This window comes from Salmo salar, chromosome 20 (assembly GCF_965601325.2).
Source record: "Salmo salar chromosome 20, fSalSal1, whole genome shotgun sequence".
NCBI lineage: Eukaryota > Metazoa > Chordata > Actinopteri > Salmoniformes > Salmonidae > Salmo > Salmo salar.
This window is the reverse complement of record NC_138310.1, coordinates 24800649-24819168: the sequence shown is the minus strand read 5'-3', so window position 1 is coordinate 24819168 and position 18520 is coordinate 24800649. Positions and strand designations below refer to the sequence as shown.

At 42.2% G+C, this 18520-nt stretch overlaps 1 protein-coding gene across 2 annotated transcripts in view; it reads left to right on the top strand.

Annotated features, from left to right (window-relative positions):
• The first annotated feature begins 2517 nt into the window (after nt 1-2517).
• adgra2 (adhesion G protein-coupled receptor A2) overlaps nt 2518-18520 on the top strand; it is a 56668-nt gene continuing 40665 nt past the window's right edge. Inside the window, exons 1-2 of one of the 2 annotated variants that reach the window (XM_014160103.3) lie at nt 2518-2858; nt 3198-3504. In XM_014160103.3, the coding sequence (XP_014015578.2) occupies nt 3260-3504 (245 nt within the window). In that variant the 5' untranslated portion in view covers nt 2518-2858; nt 3198-3259. Of the gene's footprint in view, nt 3102-3197; nt 3505-18520 lie in introns of both variants that reach the window. The other variant, XM_014160102.3, reaches the window with a different exon arrangement.

Sequence of the window (18520 nt, the reverse complement as noted above, 5' to 3'; positions counted from 1 at the left end):
TTTCAAAATGCACTCCAGATTTGAAACGCTAAGGTTTCATTCCTCCACTGCCTCTCATATATCAAAAAGTATTTTTAAACAGAAATCTGTAGAGTGCAGCACTATTGGGATTATTTCATAGACGAAGACAGACTTGTTGAAATGGAGGCCTGTACTGTAGGGATTTTACAGTCAAATGTATTTTTTGGAGTGTTCAAAATTGTTTTAGGATACAAAAGTCTTACCAGGCGGTATCTAATTTTATTCTTTCTTTCAGGAAAAACTAACATTTTCGAGTAGGCGGAATTGTAATGACATTGCCATGGAATGTTGATGTCAACACATGAGGATCAATAAGCACCACTGCACAGATTGATAGTCAACCTTGAAAGCAACAGGAAAAAATGTATTATCGGTATTTAGCTGTACTTAACTGTACTTCTTCCACCTGCATCAGAGTGATGCATCTGTCTTTAGATAAGCGATTGCTATAGTTGTGTTTACACTGATTTGGATAATGAGCTAAAGCAGGCACTTTCATTGATAATGGGCACAAGCATTACTTGGGGCTGTAATGTTATGAAAACCGTGCCATGAACTAAATCACAACTACTCACTGAAAGTAAAAGTGTCCATCTATTGCAATGACCAGTGGTGTAGTAAGTATTACTGCTTGTTCGTTGCCTTTCTTTCTTTTTGGTTGTTTACAGCATACAGTGGACAGTGGATAAGGACCCATAATACTGCTTGCTATAGCAACAGGCAATTGGCGGTAGTAGTACAGTCATTAACATGTAGCTTCCTCGTTAAAACTCTCTAAACTCGTTGCTAAACTATTCATTTAGAGGATATGTGAACAACAGTTTGCCATAAAAGCAATGTTCACTCAACAAGTTATTTCAGTTGCAAAAATGCAGTCATGTATAGACCTCTGAATCAAATTAGACAGTGACCCTGGCCCCTGCACTAAACAGGCCAGGGTCCTGGTGCAGCAGTGACCATACTGAGCTGACTTATCTAGACAGGCTGATCTACTCCTCAGGCCCTGACCTCAGCTTCTGACATGATAGCTTCATCATGGTTCTCTCATAACATTATGGCCTCACTACATTCTTCCTAAAGCTGGGAGAAGTTGATTTATGTGAATCTGATCTCTCATGATGGGTAAATAGTTCAGTAAATCCTCTTGTGATGTTAGAAACAAATAATCTGTCAACAAGAAACTCTCAAAGGTTCACTGACTTTCTTTGCTCTCACAACTGATGTGCTCATTGAAGCCAATACCTTTTCCAGTCTATAACCTGCTTGCATGCAAGATCTTTGGTGGATTGAAGTCAACAGCAAACTTGCCAATGTTTTCTAGTTCCCAAAGTGTGGTCAGTGGAAGATATGAATGGTCAACTTCTTCTAACAGCATGTGTTGAAATCCAGCAGCAAGGCAAATCCCTGCATGTTGGCCTCAGTGTGGTCAGTGGAAGATACACTGAGTGTACAAAACATCTTAATATTGAGTTGCACCCCCTTTTGCCCTCAGAACAGCCTCAATTTGTCAGAGCATGGACTCTACAAGGTATCAAAAGCGTTCTACAGGGATACTGGCCCATGTTGACGCCAATGCTTCCAACATTTGTGTGGTTGGCTGGATGTCCTTTGGGTGGTGGACATTCTTCATACACACGGGAAACTGTTGAGTGTGAAAAACCCAGCAGCGTTGCAGTTCTTGACACACTCAAGCCGGTGCGCCTGGCACCTACTACTATACCCCGTTCAAAGGCACTCAAATATTTTGTCTCAATTGTCTCAGGGCTTAAAAATCATTTAACCTGTCTCCTCCCCTTCATCTACATTGATTGAAGTGGATTTAACAAGTTACATCAATAAAGCATCATAGCTTCACCTGGATTCACCAGATCAGTCTATGTCAGGTGTTTCTAATGTTTTGTGCACTCAGTGTAGATATGAGTCCTACTGGCAAGAATATGCCAGCAACAGGGGATCATGCATAATCAAATTCATTTTCATCAAAATGCTCTGGTCAGTCAAAGAGCCACTTGTAAGTTTATGTCATTTGCAAGTTTCTGTTATCGATTCATCCTCTGATGATCTTGATAGACATACCAACACCGTACATTTAAAGACAAAATATTGCATTTAAGCTGTACTTTAGAGTAGGAAACACTGCAGGATATTAATTAGCTATTTGATGTAACCTAAAAGTGATGTGTGAATACTGTATTAATTCAAATGAAAATATAAATTGTAATTGTTAAATAAATAAACAAAGGCTTGTCTATGACTATTGATATCATATTGATATTTCAGTTATCATTTAAATCTTAGGACCTTATTTCTTTACAAATGGCCAGTTTTGGCACCCGAAAATATCCTTCAATTGCAGATCAACTTTCAGACCGACAGCTGGCTGACTGCCTGTTATTCTAAAAATTGATAGCAACCTAGTGAAACTGCCAAAGTCAAAGCTGCGCTAGGACCCCGAGGATCATCGCATAGCCGGCGACGGAATGGCCGCCCTTGGTGTAGTAAGTACATTTGTGTGTGACAGAGTGGCAAGCAAAACCGCTACATTTTGGGAATTACCAAGGAGCCGACCAGGACGCGCTTTATCGTTTTCCAAATTAACTCATTTACTTTCAGATAAAGTTTAATTTAAATTGACACCTGGAGAACTTAAATCTTGAAGATCCCGAATGGCAAACTTTGTTGAATGCCTTGAGAACATCGTGCCAAACGAATTTCTAAATCTATGAATTAAACTAAAGCTGTGGAGGGCAGCAGATTTTATTCAACTGAGTTAAGGATTTGATCAAAACCACTGGAATAACGGAGTTTGGATATAGCCTAGGTTTGCACATATAAAGGTAGGCTAATCAAATTCTAATTGTGACAATCCAACCCAGCGTTGGAGTAATGCATCAGGGAGGTACAAATTTACGGACAATTGGACAAATAGGTAGTTTTTTATCGCGAAACATCAACTTTCAAGTAGAGTTTTAGTTCGGGACAACTCGAATACAGTGAGTTTTACCGTGATTTCTCAAGCCACATCTACAGTAGGACTGTGAATATTGGAAGTGCAAAATACTGGGAATGCCTTTTTACCAGTAAGTTTCGAGCATCTTTTAATAGGAACTAAACGGATATTAGCAACTTGTCACACATTTGTAAAAATAAGTTTGTTCTTCCTGTCATCGCCCCAGGAACCTTCGTGGTGGAGAAATGGGATGACAAGGGGACAGCTGAGGTGAGACTGATAAGGACAATGGTTGTGCCCGGCGTTGGCATCCCGCTCCTGGGGCGTCTGTTGCTGATGCTGGTCCTGTTGTCTGCCTCTGAGTCGAGGCTCACTCAAGCTTGTTCTGGGCTCATCATTAACGGCTGCAGCTGTACAGATGAACGCTCCAAAGCCCACGCCACTACGCCGTACCGGAAAAGAGTCAGCTGCGACAGCGAAGAACTTTCTGAAACTCCAGATCCGGTCCTGCTCCCGAACCGGACCGTTACTTTGTAAGTCATAATGATTATTTTTTACCGATTAAAACTTTAGGTTTAAAATACAGTAGGCCAGTGGGCAATACACATTTAGTTAATCAAAACTGTGACCGAGGAGATAGGGACTGGGCCTCATGATTGTCCAAACACTGTAGACAGATCATGATGAAAATATCAAACAATGTTGATATTCTGCATGTTCATTGAGAAACTATTTTGTTTTTTATTAGATCCCAGAACTGACTAAGAGAAAAACACATAAATGGACACACTTCTCTCAATATGAGGAAATCATTCTAGAGGATGACAGAAGGGTAAAGTGCAAATATTTAAATGGGTTATGGGAAAATCTCTACCTTGGGCGTGGGGTATTGTTTAAATTGTGGCACCCAATACATCTTAACAGTTCTATACACTGACTATAATTGAATATAGGAGGTGGGTAGCCTAGCAGTTAAGAGCATTGGGCCAGTAACCAAAAGGTTGCTGGTTCGAATCCCAGAGGCAACTATGTGGGGAAAAAACTGTTGATGTGCCTTTGAGCAAGGCACTTAACCCGAATTCCTCCTGTAAGTTGCTCTGGATAAGAATGTCTGCTAAATGACTAACATTTAAATATACACATTGAGAAAATACATTATACCCTTCACATGCTATGGAATTATCCACTGTTAGTAGCTGGACCCTTGACTTGAACACTTTGTGTTGTATGCTGATAAACCCTCCAAAACTGACCTTGTATTCTAGTTTTTCTGGTATTTAATGACTGGTTGAGGTAATGGACATGTTTTTGGCCCAGGAACGCCAGAAGTTTATACACATGCATAGTAACAGACTACTACGTGAGCTGAAAGCTCAAACCCAGAGTCAGATGTGTCTCTGAAAAGCTCAGTACAGGGAGTCTGGACTGGTGTCAATCCTGACGGCAGACTTTGTCAAGTAAAGCTGTCATCTGCCCCTATGACACAACTCTGTCGCTTTAAATCTGATTCTGACCCAAGGAAACACACTGGGTTTCAGTGTCCTCCTCCCTCCTCGCTCCCCACACCCACCCCACAATCCAGCTGACTTTGCCTTGCTAAACTAGGATAAACACAAACACATTTCTACTCTTTTTATCCTCCCTCTCTGTGCTTTAATGGCAGCTTGGCTCCTACCTTTAATACCATAACATTCCAGCAATCTCAGGCAGCCACCTCACTTCTCTTCAGGAAGGAAGGCTGACCGACTGACCGACCGCTGTCCAGCTAATGGTGAGACCTAGCACTGTTGTCTGACACTTCCAACATCCTGTAGCACTGTTAGTCTGATAGACTATTCATGTGTGGCTGACAATCTGAATTCATATGATTGATGTGTTTATTCACCAATAAATCAAGGGAAATATAGTCATGGCTTACACTACCTCACTCCATTCCAGAGAAGAATGGCTCTTAATAGGAGGTAAAGAGATTGTAGTTGCTGTAAGATAAGATACACCTACACAGTCTTCTGAGCTGCTGTATATATGCGCATGTGAAGCTGCTACCAAAAACCCCAGCCCTTCACAGAACACTCAAAGGTTCAAGCTGATTTAACCATTTTCCAGGGTACCCTGCTTCTCCACAATCCCACAATGCTCCTCCTCTCTGACCCAGTGGGAGCAGCACTCGCCTGCACATGGGCGCAGTAAAACCCCAAACTGGCCCATCGGCGCAATGCAAAGGAGGCACAGCCCGAGGGAGCCCAAGGCGGCCCGCCGTCCATTTATAGGCCTTGTGTTTCTGCTTAATAAAGGCAGCATAAACATCTGGGGAACACATTTCTCAGAACCAGAAGAGAGGAAAGAATAACAAAAATAGCCTGGGTGGCAGCGGTGGAGGTGATTGAAGATAATCTCACATCCCTGTACCTACCGTACTTATTTCACTTTATTTGTTTTCCTACATATGTTTAGCATACTGTGACACTTTTATGAGGCTGTGTACTAGGAGCAAACAATTCCGTCCCAATCCCCTGTGAAAAACTGTCAAAAGCCATCCTTACCATTTCTGTACTGAAATACGATGTGACTGGTAAGGTCATTTGCCAGAGAGCTTTCAATGAATTGCTCCATACGCTCATACTCTCATCGTCGCTCATGACATTAGCTCCAGATGTGGAATGTGAGAAGTTGTGTTGATGTTCCTGTTATTCCTGGCATTCCGAAGTCTGTACAAACTGTATCCCAGGTACAGTAGGGGGGCTCAACTTCAGCTCAGCTTGCTCTGCATCATCCCCTCCCCAGATCGGGTGCCCTGTCACCCAGTCCTGCTGCCCCACTTACTTACTTACTGACTTACTTTCTTACTTTATTGTCCCCATGGGGAAATTTTGTTGCAGTGTCATGTACACGTTTAAAGTGGGGTTTAAATACAAAACAAATTGACAATACAACTTTCAGAACAGTTACATACCAATAAAACATTTGGGGAAAAAAGACTAGCCTGCTGGCCTTACTGAGTCGATAGGAACATTAGCCCGAGCTATTTAGGAGGGATATCACACCTGGCACAAATGATTGTCTAGTTCTGTTTTTCCTGCTGATGGGTGCCCTATACCTGCGCCCAGAGGGGAGTAGTTCAAAGTCTGGGTACAAGGAGTGGCTTGGGTCTAAAATGATTTTGTGAGCCTTGCAGAGGGCCCTGACCTTAAAGATCTCATCCAGGCCTGTCTTTTTTTTTTTATTGATTTATTTTTTTTACCCATTTTTTTCTCCCCAATTTCGTGGTATCCATTTGGTAGTAGTTACAGTTACAGTTATAGTCTCATTTCTGCAACTCCCATATGGACTCGGGAGAGGCGAAGGTCGAGAGCCATGCGTCCTCCCAAACACAACCCAACCAAGCTTCTTGACACAATGCACATCCAACCCGGAAGCCAGCCGCACCAACGTGTCGGAGGAAACACCATACACCTGGTGACTGTCAGCGTGCACTGCGCTCGACCCGCCACAGGAGTCGCTAGTGCGCGATGAGACAAGGATATTCCTGCCGGCCAGACCCTCCCTAACCCGGACGACGCTGGGCCAATTGTGCACCGCCCCATGGGCCTCCCGGTCGCGGCCCGGCTGCGACCAGGCCTGTCTCTTTGACTTCAAGTACCTTGCTTGCTGTGGTGATAATCCTTCTCAGCATATTTCTCTGGCTGACAGTGGCATTGCCAAACCAACAAACAATACAAAAAGTTAAAATACTGTCAATGAAAGATTTGTAAAATAGAGTCAGTATAGTACAGTCTACATTAAAAGATCCCAGCTTTTTGAGAAAGTACAGTCTCTGTTTGCTCTTTTTGTAGATCAGGTCTGTACATTTACTCCACTGAAGCTTATTGTCCAAGAGGACACCCAGGTATTTGTATTCCTCTACAATCTCTATATTCTGACCTCTGATAGATGTTGCAGAGGTAGGTGTTGTACACTTCCTGAAGTCTATGCACGTCTCTTTGGTCTTGTTGGTATTGAGGACCAAGTGTGATTCGTCACACCACTCTACAAAGTCATCTAGGACCGGGCCATGATGTTCCTCGTCATCATGCAACAGGCTGATCAAGGCAGTGTCATCAGCGAACTTAACGAGGTGTCTGTCAGGATGGGAACTAGTACAACTATGAGTGTACAAGATGTACAGGAGTGGGGACAAAACACATCCCTGAGGAGAGCCTGTGTTGGTATTGCATATGTCCGACACGTGGGGACCTATTTTTGACTCGCTGTGAGCGTTGGCTCAGGAAGTCCAACAGCCACAAAACCAGCCCCCATCTAAGGAGAAGTCCAGAATGAGTCTCTGTGCCAGAATGTAGGGCTGGATTGTGTTGAAGGCAGAAGAAAAGTCAACAAACAGAACCCTGACATGGGATTTGGCACCCTCTAGATGTCTATAGACCATGTTAAGGAGGGTAATAATGGCATTATCAACTCCTCTGCTAGGCTGATAGGCAAACTGAAATGGGTCAAGAAGCTTCTGGGTGATGCTGAGAATATGACTTTTCACAAGTTTCTCAAGGCATTTCATTGCTAAGGATGTCAAGGCGACATCAGACCCTCCCCTGGGTCAGGTTAGATTCATGTTCTCCTCCATGGCTCCATGCAGCCAGTTGTGGGCAGGGCTATGGGTCTTGGGGACACCAGGCCTGGCTGCTACGTGTAATACACAACAGCTGGCCCCCATGAACATTCCAGCTGAGGCCCCTCAGCCCATGGGAAATCCCAACAGGGGTTTGTTTATTAAAAGTATTAGTTGGATGTTTGTTGTTCCTGTGGACCATAAAGGAACAAACAGTTAGCCTAATACTGCCACCTCCTCCTCTGACTCACCATACCTTGTGGGCTTTGGATTGGTTTAATAATGTGTAGGCAATTGAGACCAATTTGATTAAAGTATATCAGATAGTATTGGATATCCTCCATTATGTTAAAAGATTTTAGAAGGCTGCACTTTGGTAGATGTTTTGGTGACTTTCAACTTGTCAGCAGTGCACAGTTACACAATTCTGTTCGAAGGCTTTCTCCATGAGTTAGTCACCTTTCCCCCTTTTCCCTCATTCTATCTATCTATCCCTCCCTCCACACCCCTCTATCTTGAGTTCATCCACACGCAGTAACTCTCAACATAAATATTTATCTGTATTGATAGGAAACTGCCATGTCTAAAATCCTTCCAGATGTGGGCCTGCGCAGGGCTGTGTTTATGGCTAATTACGCATGGCTGATAGCAGGGTGAGAGAGAGGGAAAGGGAGAGAAGAGGTAGAGCAGAGAGAGAGAGAGAAGAGGTAGGACAAAGGGAGAAAATAGAGGGGGAGAGGGGGGGCTGAGTCTACAGGCTTGGCAGGCTGTTCAGAGGGATGTGGCCCAGGAGGCTGACTGCTCCCCAGTCTCTTTTTCTCTCTCTGCCTACCAGACCTCAGGCACTGTGGGAAGAGCCAGGGAAGAGACTGAATCTATAGTATAGTTTTGATACAGTAGCATTTCATTAAAGGTACTTTGATGTTAACCATCCTCCCCTACACTGTAATAATATTTAAATTCTGGTATTTATTTTTTTATTTTGCTAAATAGTAGGACTAAATGTTGAATACATTTTTTTGTGTGTCTGGGCGTGTGTGTGTCTGTGCGTGTGTGTGTATGTGCGTGTGTGTGTGTGTGTGTGTGTGTTAGTAATGTTTTGTAGTTTAGTACTTTGTAAAGGATTGTGAGAAGCTGAGGTTACACATCCCATTTCCTTTAGTAAGGTCTGGAGAACCACGAAGCATCTGTCTCTAATGGTTAACAACAATGTAGCACTGAGGTGGGGAAAACACTTCTTCAGTGGGAGGGAGTGTGCTGTCTATAAGTCTGGGTGGTTAGAATTTATGCTTTCATAAAAGTCAAAACCTCTCCCCTCTTTTGCCATTTGTTTTCACTGTTGCCTGTTACTGATGACCTTGGTCCAGCAATTGCCAACCCAAAGGAGTGGGCGCAGATGCGAGGGGTGGCAGGCTGGGCGGCACCAGTGCCTGTCCTTGGCCGTCAGCAGGCACTGAGAGGAATGTGAAGCAGCAGGACAACCCCTCAGACAGCTGCAGAGTGGCTGCTCTCTGCCTGCGTGGGCGCAGTAGGGCCTGGGTCCTGTCCATACACCACTGTCTATATGGATTCTTATGGGAGTGTTAGAGTGTCTCCCATCCATTCATCAGACAAAGGCTCTGTGGCCTCATTAGCAAAAAGCCCTAGCACAAACGGACAGGTGACCAGTTGGTATATCTTGGATGGCATACTCAACCAATCGTCTTGATGGATCACTGAGAACTCAGATGTATAAGTAAATAAATACTGAATGATAAACTATCTAGACAAGAGTTTTGTTTCATTCATCTGGCTATGAAGCGGAGACCTTTATTTGACTTTGTCACAGCAGGCCTATATATAGCAATACGATATGCCTGTCTTTTATAGCTTATAGCCATCTTGTCCTCTCCCACATTGGGATCTTGGGAGAGGGGTGGGCCGTGTGTGGTTATCAAAAGGGCTAACAGATGTGCCATTGGTTTGTGTTGGGTCTGTGAGTCAGTGTGTTGAGATGGGAGTATGTCGATGAAACGTCCCAACAGCCATCTTATCAGCAGTGAGAATTCCAATAACTTGGAGTTGTGGAGCGCTCGGAGCACACAGGCATTCCTGCTGGGAGAGGGTTTATTTATGTGGGGAAGGTGTTGAAAGGAGGGGGAGTGGGCTCTCTTCTGTTCGCAGATGTTAGGTGGGGCACTGGTCAGCAATGAGTAAAAAACAAAAACAAAGGCCTGACACTGGATACCCAGGGCACTATGAACAGCCTCAGCACCTGTCAATGCCACACATACCCAGGACCCCCTGCCTGCCTGGGAGGTCAAGGTAAAAGTCACAGATGAAAAAAATATTATTTGATATCTAATGTGTGTCCATTCAACTTTGGTTTTAGAAGTGGGGGGGGCATAACCTGGCAGGGGGGTCCTCCCTCAGATTTTTTTGGGGCATCTAAGCTCATTTCCTGCATTTCTACTAGGGCTGTTCCCGACTAAAACAAATCTTGGTCCACCAAGAATAGTCTTTTCTTTCGACCAATCAAATTTTAAAATGTGTATTTTTCCATATATAGACCCTATGTGTTTTAATAAAATCAACTATATGTACTGAACTTTTCTGATGCTTTAAGCACCCTGTTTGATTAAATAAATAATGAAGACACACAACGGACTCAAGATTGGGCCTGAGATCAAGATAGCCTAACCAGAAGAAAAAACCAAGTTTCCAACCCTCCTTCTCCCGCTGCTGCTGGCTTTTGCAGATTCTGCCATTATGCTCCTGAAGTTGCCGGTAATAGGCAACACCAGCGGTCGGCCACCTTTTCCATTTGGAGTGCCAATTTGTCTTACCATTTCTACCCTTACAAAAATGTACCATGGTACTACAATGGTACTTTCATTCATACCATGGTGCCACTATGGTACTTTCACTTATACCATGGTACCATGGTATAGTCTGAATCATGGAAATGTACCATGGTTTAGCTTTGAAGTATGATGGTACTACCATGGTACTGCCATTGTACCTAAATATTACCATGGTATTGCATTATTTATACCATGGCATACATCTGAATCATGGACATGTACCATGGTTTTAGCTTTGAAATATGATGGTACTGCCATGCACCTAAATAATACCATGGTATTGCATCATTTATACCATGGTAGATGTGGATCGTGGAAATACCATGGTTTTAACCTGCACTATACATTCTACCATGGTAACGCAAAATTATGATAAATGGTACCAAAAATGATCATATGGTACCATCTTTATTAATTGTGTGTTACCATAGCACAATGGCAGTATAATGATTTAAGTAAATAACCCCCCCTCCCCAAGATGGAGCCTAGGTAGCCTAGTGGTTAGAGTGTTGGGCTAGTAATCAAAAGGTTGCTAGATCAAATCCCTGACCGACAAGGTAAAAAAGAAAGAAGGTAATTCTGCCCCTGTTCCTACACCATCATTGTAAATAAGAATTTGTTCTTAACTGACTTGCCTAATTAGATAAAGTACAAAAAAAAAAGAGGTTGGTTGGTATTATATTTATTAATTTATATACCGGTATGGGCAAGTTTCTGATAAAGTCAGAGGCAGGCTACTATTGTTGGTCCTAGTTTGTCTATGACATCAAAGAAAAAGGGAAATAGTTGCTGTGAAAAATGGGTAATACTTTCTGTATTAATTGTACCGTTGTTTTGCTCATGTTTGGGTTCCCTGTGTTGTCAATCTGAAATGTAGGAGAATGTAAAATATATGGCAGCCTAACCTTTGGAATTTTGTAATCGTTTAGAATATTTATAGTCAATTGGTGTTGCGCTTGTTTTGGCCCCGCAAGGGAGCCGCTCGCTCTATTGGTTGCTTCACTCACTAACCTGCATAGTAAGTGAGTCAGTTGAATGAGAGAGCCAACAGAAGACAGAAGCACCAGATAAACAAAATATTTGTAATGTTATCACGGTGAGTGAGTTATCAAGTATAAGATATGAAACACCAAGTTCAGCGGAGTGTAATGATATAATTGTTGTTATTTTTTATGATGTTTTGATAGTTTGTATGCTTCATAAATTAATTAAACTAACGTCGGCTACAGTCAGCTCCAGTTGTGGTCATGGCGACAGGACCAACTAACATTCACACAGAATATAAACAAAGGGAAACAATGTAACATTCTGTTTTTAGGGATATGTTGAGAATTACATGATGAAAATGTATCTATGAGATAAGATGATAATTAATACCTTTTTACAAATTGATTTTTAATATGTTGGCTACGTCAGTTGAATGAGCGAGAGACAACTAAAAACTGTTTTGAATAGAGAAGCACCAGATAAACTTACTATTTTAAATCTTAAGGTTTCAGAATTCCTTCATTCTTCTCGCCGTAGCCTATCCAGGTCCCAAGGTTTAATAAGGGGGTACACTACACTACTAGACCATGTGTGTTGTGGTTTTTAACTGCTGTATACCCGTAATCTTGTAATAAATCAAATCTAGTGATACATAACTTGACATTTGTGCCATTCATTGTGACATTGTGGGAGGATAACCAACCTTCCAGTTAATGGCAATGCATTTCTTACCCACTATAAATGCTACTGTAGGTTACACAGTTTCTTCTGATAATAGTCTCCAGTATAAACATTTCTAAGCAAACAGGGAGAATCTGTAGAAATGCTGAGTTAAAAGAACATACTCTTTGCCAGAATTCAGCCAGCCTTCACAAGATCATAACATATGCAAATATGTCCCTTTCTTGTTTTACACTTCCAGCAGAGGAATTGCATTTCTGAGTGCATGATATTCAGTTCCACTGGCGTATAGGATGTTCTAAGGATGGTCTTAAACTGCAGTAATTATGTCTGATATTATAGTGTAACGACCCTGGGTTTATAAGCGTGGAGATCAACTCTGCCGCTTGAGCATGCTTTTGGGGCACAGTCGATAGCACGCTGGACTTCGGGCTTGATATCCGCGCTTATAAACCCAGGGTCGTTACACTATGTAAATGACTGGGCATTCAAACACATCTGTATCCATTCATAATCATCAATATTATGTTGTGCACTGACTGTGCACCATGCCAGTGTAGTCTGTAGAGCTGTTTATACCATATCAGTGTGAAAAGTAGGGAATTAGCTAGGGAAACTGAGAGATCAATAACATTACATTGCTGTACTGACTCTAATAAAAACTAACATTGCGGCGTCAAAAAACATCAGAATATCGGTCTTCAATCATTTGGCTACTGGTTTCATAATTTGATTCAGGTCTAGTGTGATTGAGGTAAAAAATTACACCAAAAGTTAGTGAGCTTGCTAGCTAACGTTGATGGTACATCTAATGGTACATCAACTGGCGAAAACTAGTCAATCTACTTCTGTTGAAATGGGACAAAACATTCCCATACACACAAAAGCTGTTAGATACTGCTATCTAACATATAGTAGCTAGAGGCTAGAGCTGGACTGGCTGTGGTAGCTATAGCTAGCTAGTTCATTCTCTTCAGACAGAACTTCAGCGAGAGGGGATGAAACAGCTTACATTACATGTCAGTTACACTACTAGCTCAGCACTGGGAATATATATATTTTTCTGTTAAGTTAAACAACAGTTACCTTGCCAGCTACATCAGTCAAATAAAGAGTAGCCAGTTTCTGCTCTGCTTGCTTTTACAAATCTGAGAAAAAGCGCAACACACAGAGACAGCAGCACCGTGCTGGTCAGAAGCTTTGCCTTCACACAGCCTGTCTGCACGCTCTGTGGTGTCCGTGGTCCTAAATCCAGCTGGCTGAAACCGCCAAACAGCCTACCCGACCACTCTGAGGCGTCCGCATGGTCCTAAAGCACACCGATGCTGCTTTTTTTGTATCACAGTGCAATGATAAAACTGGTGAATACATAGTCCATTTATCATTTTAGATTGTTGCTCAAAAGGCCATGACCTTTAAATTTGGCAAAAGCAGAGAAATATGTTGTCATAGCAACATTATACCCCTGAGTGAATTTTTTCATATTATAGTTTTTCATTTCATACAGCTCCTTCTAATCTTACTCCAAAAGATTCATGACTTTCTGGTTATTCTTCTCCAGATATTCCCCCCACCCCTCTGTCTCTCTTCCCCTTCCCCTCTATCTTCCCCGTGCTGAACCACATAAATGGCCCCCAGAGTTTCTGCTTTGGGAGCAGACTGCAGACCCACAGAGGGCGGCGGTGTGTCTGTGGTGAGAATGCTTTTGGTCAGAAGTTTGTGTGTGTGTCTAATTCTGTGTTTGTGTGATACCGAGTATTGATATCTGAAGATAGATAGTAAGAGTAAATCTACTGTATGTTTAGTGTTGAACATATTTCAGATAGATCTACTTTATCAAATGTCTATAATGTTGCAAAATGGACACTTGGCAGTGCTGATATACTGGTTGAAATTAATCATTGAATTACTGAAGAAAATTATTATTTTGCCTACTTTGTAACTAAAACATAATTATGTTTGATAAATGGGTTAAATGTGTCAAACGGATTTTCGACTATAATTATTCAAACTGAGTTGTCATCACTGTAAAAGCTTGTGGTTCTATCTTAGTTTAAATGTGTCACTCTAAATGAGATGTAATTTACACTAGATAAATCTTTCTGGTGAAGTGTATGAGAACCATTTGCATGGTGTGAAGAAACAATCCCACTGGGCAAAAACTGTTTGAATCAATGTTGTTTCCACGTCATTTCAACCCAAAAAATCCAATGTGATGATGTTGAATCAATGTGGAAAACTGTTTGGATTTACAAAAAGTCATCAACGTATTTTTTCCACAGACATTTTAACCTAAATCCAATGACATGGTTACATTTTATGTTGATTTCACATTGAATTCACGTTAGTTGAAAACTCTAAACTAAATGTTGAACTGACCTCTGTGTCCAATGGGATGGCTTTACATTTGCTAGTTACCCACTAATTGGAGTGGAGTTGTTGATTCGATTCCATTTCACTGAGCATTACAAAGCCACTCAATAACACAACGCACATTTCTACAGTACATACATTTGAAGTAGGACATTTACATACACCTCAGCCAAATACATTTAAACTCAGTTTTTCACAATTCCTGACATTTAATCCTAGTTAAAATTGTCTTAGGTCAGTTAGGATCACCACTTTATTTTAAGAATGTGAAATGTCAGAATAATAGTAGAGAGAATTATTTTTTTCATCTTTAATTTCTTTCATCACATTCCCAGTGGGTCAGAAGTTTACATACACTCAATTAGTATTTGGTAGCATTGCCTTTATATTGTTTAGCTTGGGTCAAACATTTCGGGTAGCCTTCCACAAGCTTCCCACAACAAGTTGGGTGAATTTTGGCCCATTCCTCCTGACAGAGCTGGTGTAACTGAGTCAGGTTTGTAGGCCTCCTTGCTCACACACACTTTTTCAGTTCTGCCCACAAATTGTCTATAGGATTGAGGTCAGGGATTTGTGACGGCCACTCCAATACCTTGACTTTGTTGTCCTTAAGCCATTTTGCCACAACTTTGGAAGTATGCTTGGGGTCATTGTCCATTTGGAAGACCCATTTGCGACCAAGCTTTAACTTCCTGACTGATGTCTTGAGATGTTTCTTCAATATATCCACATAATTTTCCATCCTCATGATGCCATCTATTTTGTGAAGTGCACCAGTCCCTCCTGCAGCAAAGCACCCCCACAACATGATGCTGTCACCCCCGTGCTTCATGGTTGGGATGGTGTTCTTCGGCTTGCAAGCCTCCCCCTTTTTCCTCCAAACATAACGATGGTCATTATGGCCAAACAGTTCTATTTGTGTTTCATCAGACCAGAGGACATTTCTCCAAAAAGTACGATCTTTGTCCCCATGTGCAGTTGCAAACCGTAGTCTGGCTTTTTTATGGTGGTTTTGGAGCAGTGGCTTCTTCCTTGCTGAGCGGCCTTTCAGGTTATGCTGATATAGGACTGGTTTTACTGTGGATATAGATATTTTTGTACCTGTTTCCTCCAGCATCTTCACATTGTCCTTTGCTGTTGTTCTGGGATTGATTTGCACTTTCGCACCAAAGTACGTTCATCTCTAGGAGACAGAACGGGTCTTCTTCCTGAGCGTGGTCCCATGGTGTTTATACTTGCGTACTATTGTTTGTACAGATGAACGTGGTACCTTCAGGCGTTTGGAAATTGCTCCCAAGGATGAACCAGACTTGTGGAGGTCTACAATGTATTTTTCTGAGGTCTTGGCTGATTTCTTTTGATTTTCCCATGATGTCAAGCAAAGATGCACTGAGTTTGAAGGTAGACCTTGATATACATCCACAGGTACACCTCCGATTGACTCAAATGATGTCATTTAGCCAATCAGAAGCTTCTAAAGCCATGACATCATTTTCTGGAATTTTCCAAGCTGTTTAAAGGCACAGTCAACTTAGTGTATGTAAACGTCTGACCCACTGGAATTGTGATACAGTGAATTATAAGTGAAATAATCTGTCTGTGAACAATTGTTGGAAAAAATGACTTGTCATGCACAAAGTATATGTCCTAACCGACTTGCCAAAACTATTGTTTGTTAACAAGAAATTTGTGGAGTGGTTGAAAAACGAGTTTTAATGACTCCAACCTAAGTGTATGTGAACTTCCGACTTCAACTGTATGTATTGCAATAAACTAACAACATCAAACTTTCTACCTAGTCAAACAGCGTTGTTAAAGATTGAGTCCACAGTAGTGGAAACACCGCTACTATCCGCCCCACGGCTGCTGTTATTGTTTTTGTTTTGTTGACAAAGCGGAGGTGAGGAGCATCCTGCAACGTGGTCAAAAAATTCTGCTTTTCTATCACGTGTGCAATGATATCCGAGGGAGATAGTAGTGTTTGTTGTTTTAAGTAACTTCTTTCTTGTTTTAATATCGCAAATGGACGTGGCAGTTTCGCCAATTAAGAATTCCAGCTTTAAGTTATTTGGGTCAGAATGATTTTGTCCCTATCCTTTGTAAAAGCAAACCAATTTCCCAGCAGTCTTTGCATTGGAGCAGAAAACAGAGCTTAGTTATGAGACAGAACAATGAGACAATGTTAGTCAGGCATGGACCACATTCCACTTGATTGAAAAGCCTAGATTCACTAAATTGCCTCATTAAAATAACAAACTTTAGACAGTGATGGAGTTGCTGACTATGTTGGACTGCTGTTTTTAACCTTCTCTTGTGTTGGTTGGTAAGGATGTTGACAGTGAACTATGGGAATCTTAGTTGTACTTTTAACATTTACTTGCCGTGTTTTACTTTGGTTGTTAGGATTCTAGGCAGCCACTTGCTTACATCTTTCATTCTTTGTTGGTTGCCCAGGTTTAGGAAATTGTGTTGCACAACTAAAAGGAAATCCTGAATAAAAGAAAAGTAGAATGAATAACCCACATGTCATGGAAGTTGCTTTCTCATGAATTCAATTGTCCTGAGACCGTTTCCATCTCTGCACACAGGAGTGCTGTGTGTGTGTGTGTGTGTGTGTGCACAAATGTGCATGTGCGTGTGTGTGCACACATGTGGGAAGGGCGTGCACGGCCACTGAGCCTAAAATAGGATTCCATCCTCCCCTCTCTAATTAGAGACTGTTTATAAAACCCAGATTTAAATTTTAGACTAAGGAATCACTGAAGGACTGCTTGCCATTTTACACTCAAACATATGCATGTGCTGGTGCATATGGATAAATCTGAATGTCACACACACACACACACACGGACACACACACACACGCAACCACAAACCACATAGACTTACTCACTAGCCCAGCCTGGTTACCCAAGCACAATGCAGTATACTCTATAATAAGCAGTTCTATGTATCAGATGCAAGAGCTCACTCCCACATCCATCTTCAGCTTCAGGGCAGGACACATTGCACTCAACTGCCAAATGATAGTTTCAATTTGATATTCATCTTATGTAGTTCTTATTTTGAGTTGACCTTCCTTTAGTTTGGTAAATAAATATTGTCCATAGGATCTTACACTCTTTGGAAGTACACTGTATGACTTTCTGGTTTTCACAGCCTTTAACTGCACAGTAAGAATGACCCCTCACAGCTCTGAGAACAAGCAAACTCGCCAAGGAGATTCTGCTCGCTTTTCGATAATGCTCGAATAACTCAGTGCTTGTGATATGATTTTACAAAACCATTTGATGTGCAATTACATGGATACTCCTTTACATGACGGGAGATAAATAGGACTTGTATTACATGACGGGAGATAAATAGGACTTGTAGTTTGGCACGGCTCCTTATTCCCTGCTGGAAGCACACTGGTGGCTCAGGGACAATGGACACATTCATGTCTCGAGACACATTTACTGCTTAAGTGCTCGTTGTGCTCAAGGGCGTTCAGTGGCCGCTGTATTCACTGTGGTGACCCAAGCCTCTGAGGACAGAGCCAGTGCTCCTGGGCCACACAGAACTGCTGCCTGTCAGCGGTGGCTAACTACCACTGAGTGGCTGTGGAGGCTCCCAGGTCCACCTGATTCCACCTGTTATGGGTCTGGGACGTGACCAGGGCACTGAATGGTGAGTAAAGGCCCCTCAACTGGCCATCAGGACAGAGCCACCAGTCCAGTGCAGAGGCACTGTAAGACCTGCCCTTTATTATAAATCAGGTCTACCATAAACACACATTCTCTCGCTCTTTCTCCCTCTCTCTTTCTCCCTCTTTTTCTGTCTCTCTCTTACCCTCTCTCACACACGCCTGCACGCACGCACGCATGCAAGCACACACACACACACACACACGCATGCTCCTGCTGAGATGGGGCTCCTGTGGCTTGCAGCAGTAATTGGTCTGGGCCTTCATTAGTAGCAGGACTGAGGGCTGTGACATGTCACAATGAAAGTGTGTGTGTGCAAGTGACTAGACTCCCTCCCTCAGTAGCCAGCTAACAAGTGAACACACCCCTTAACCCTATA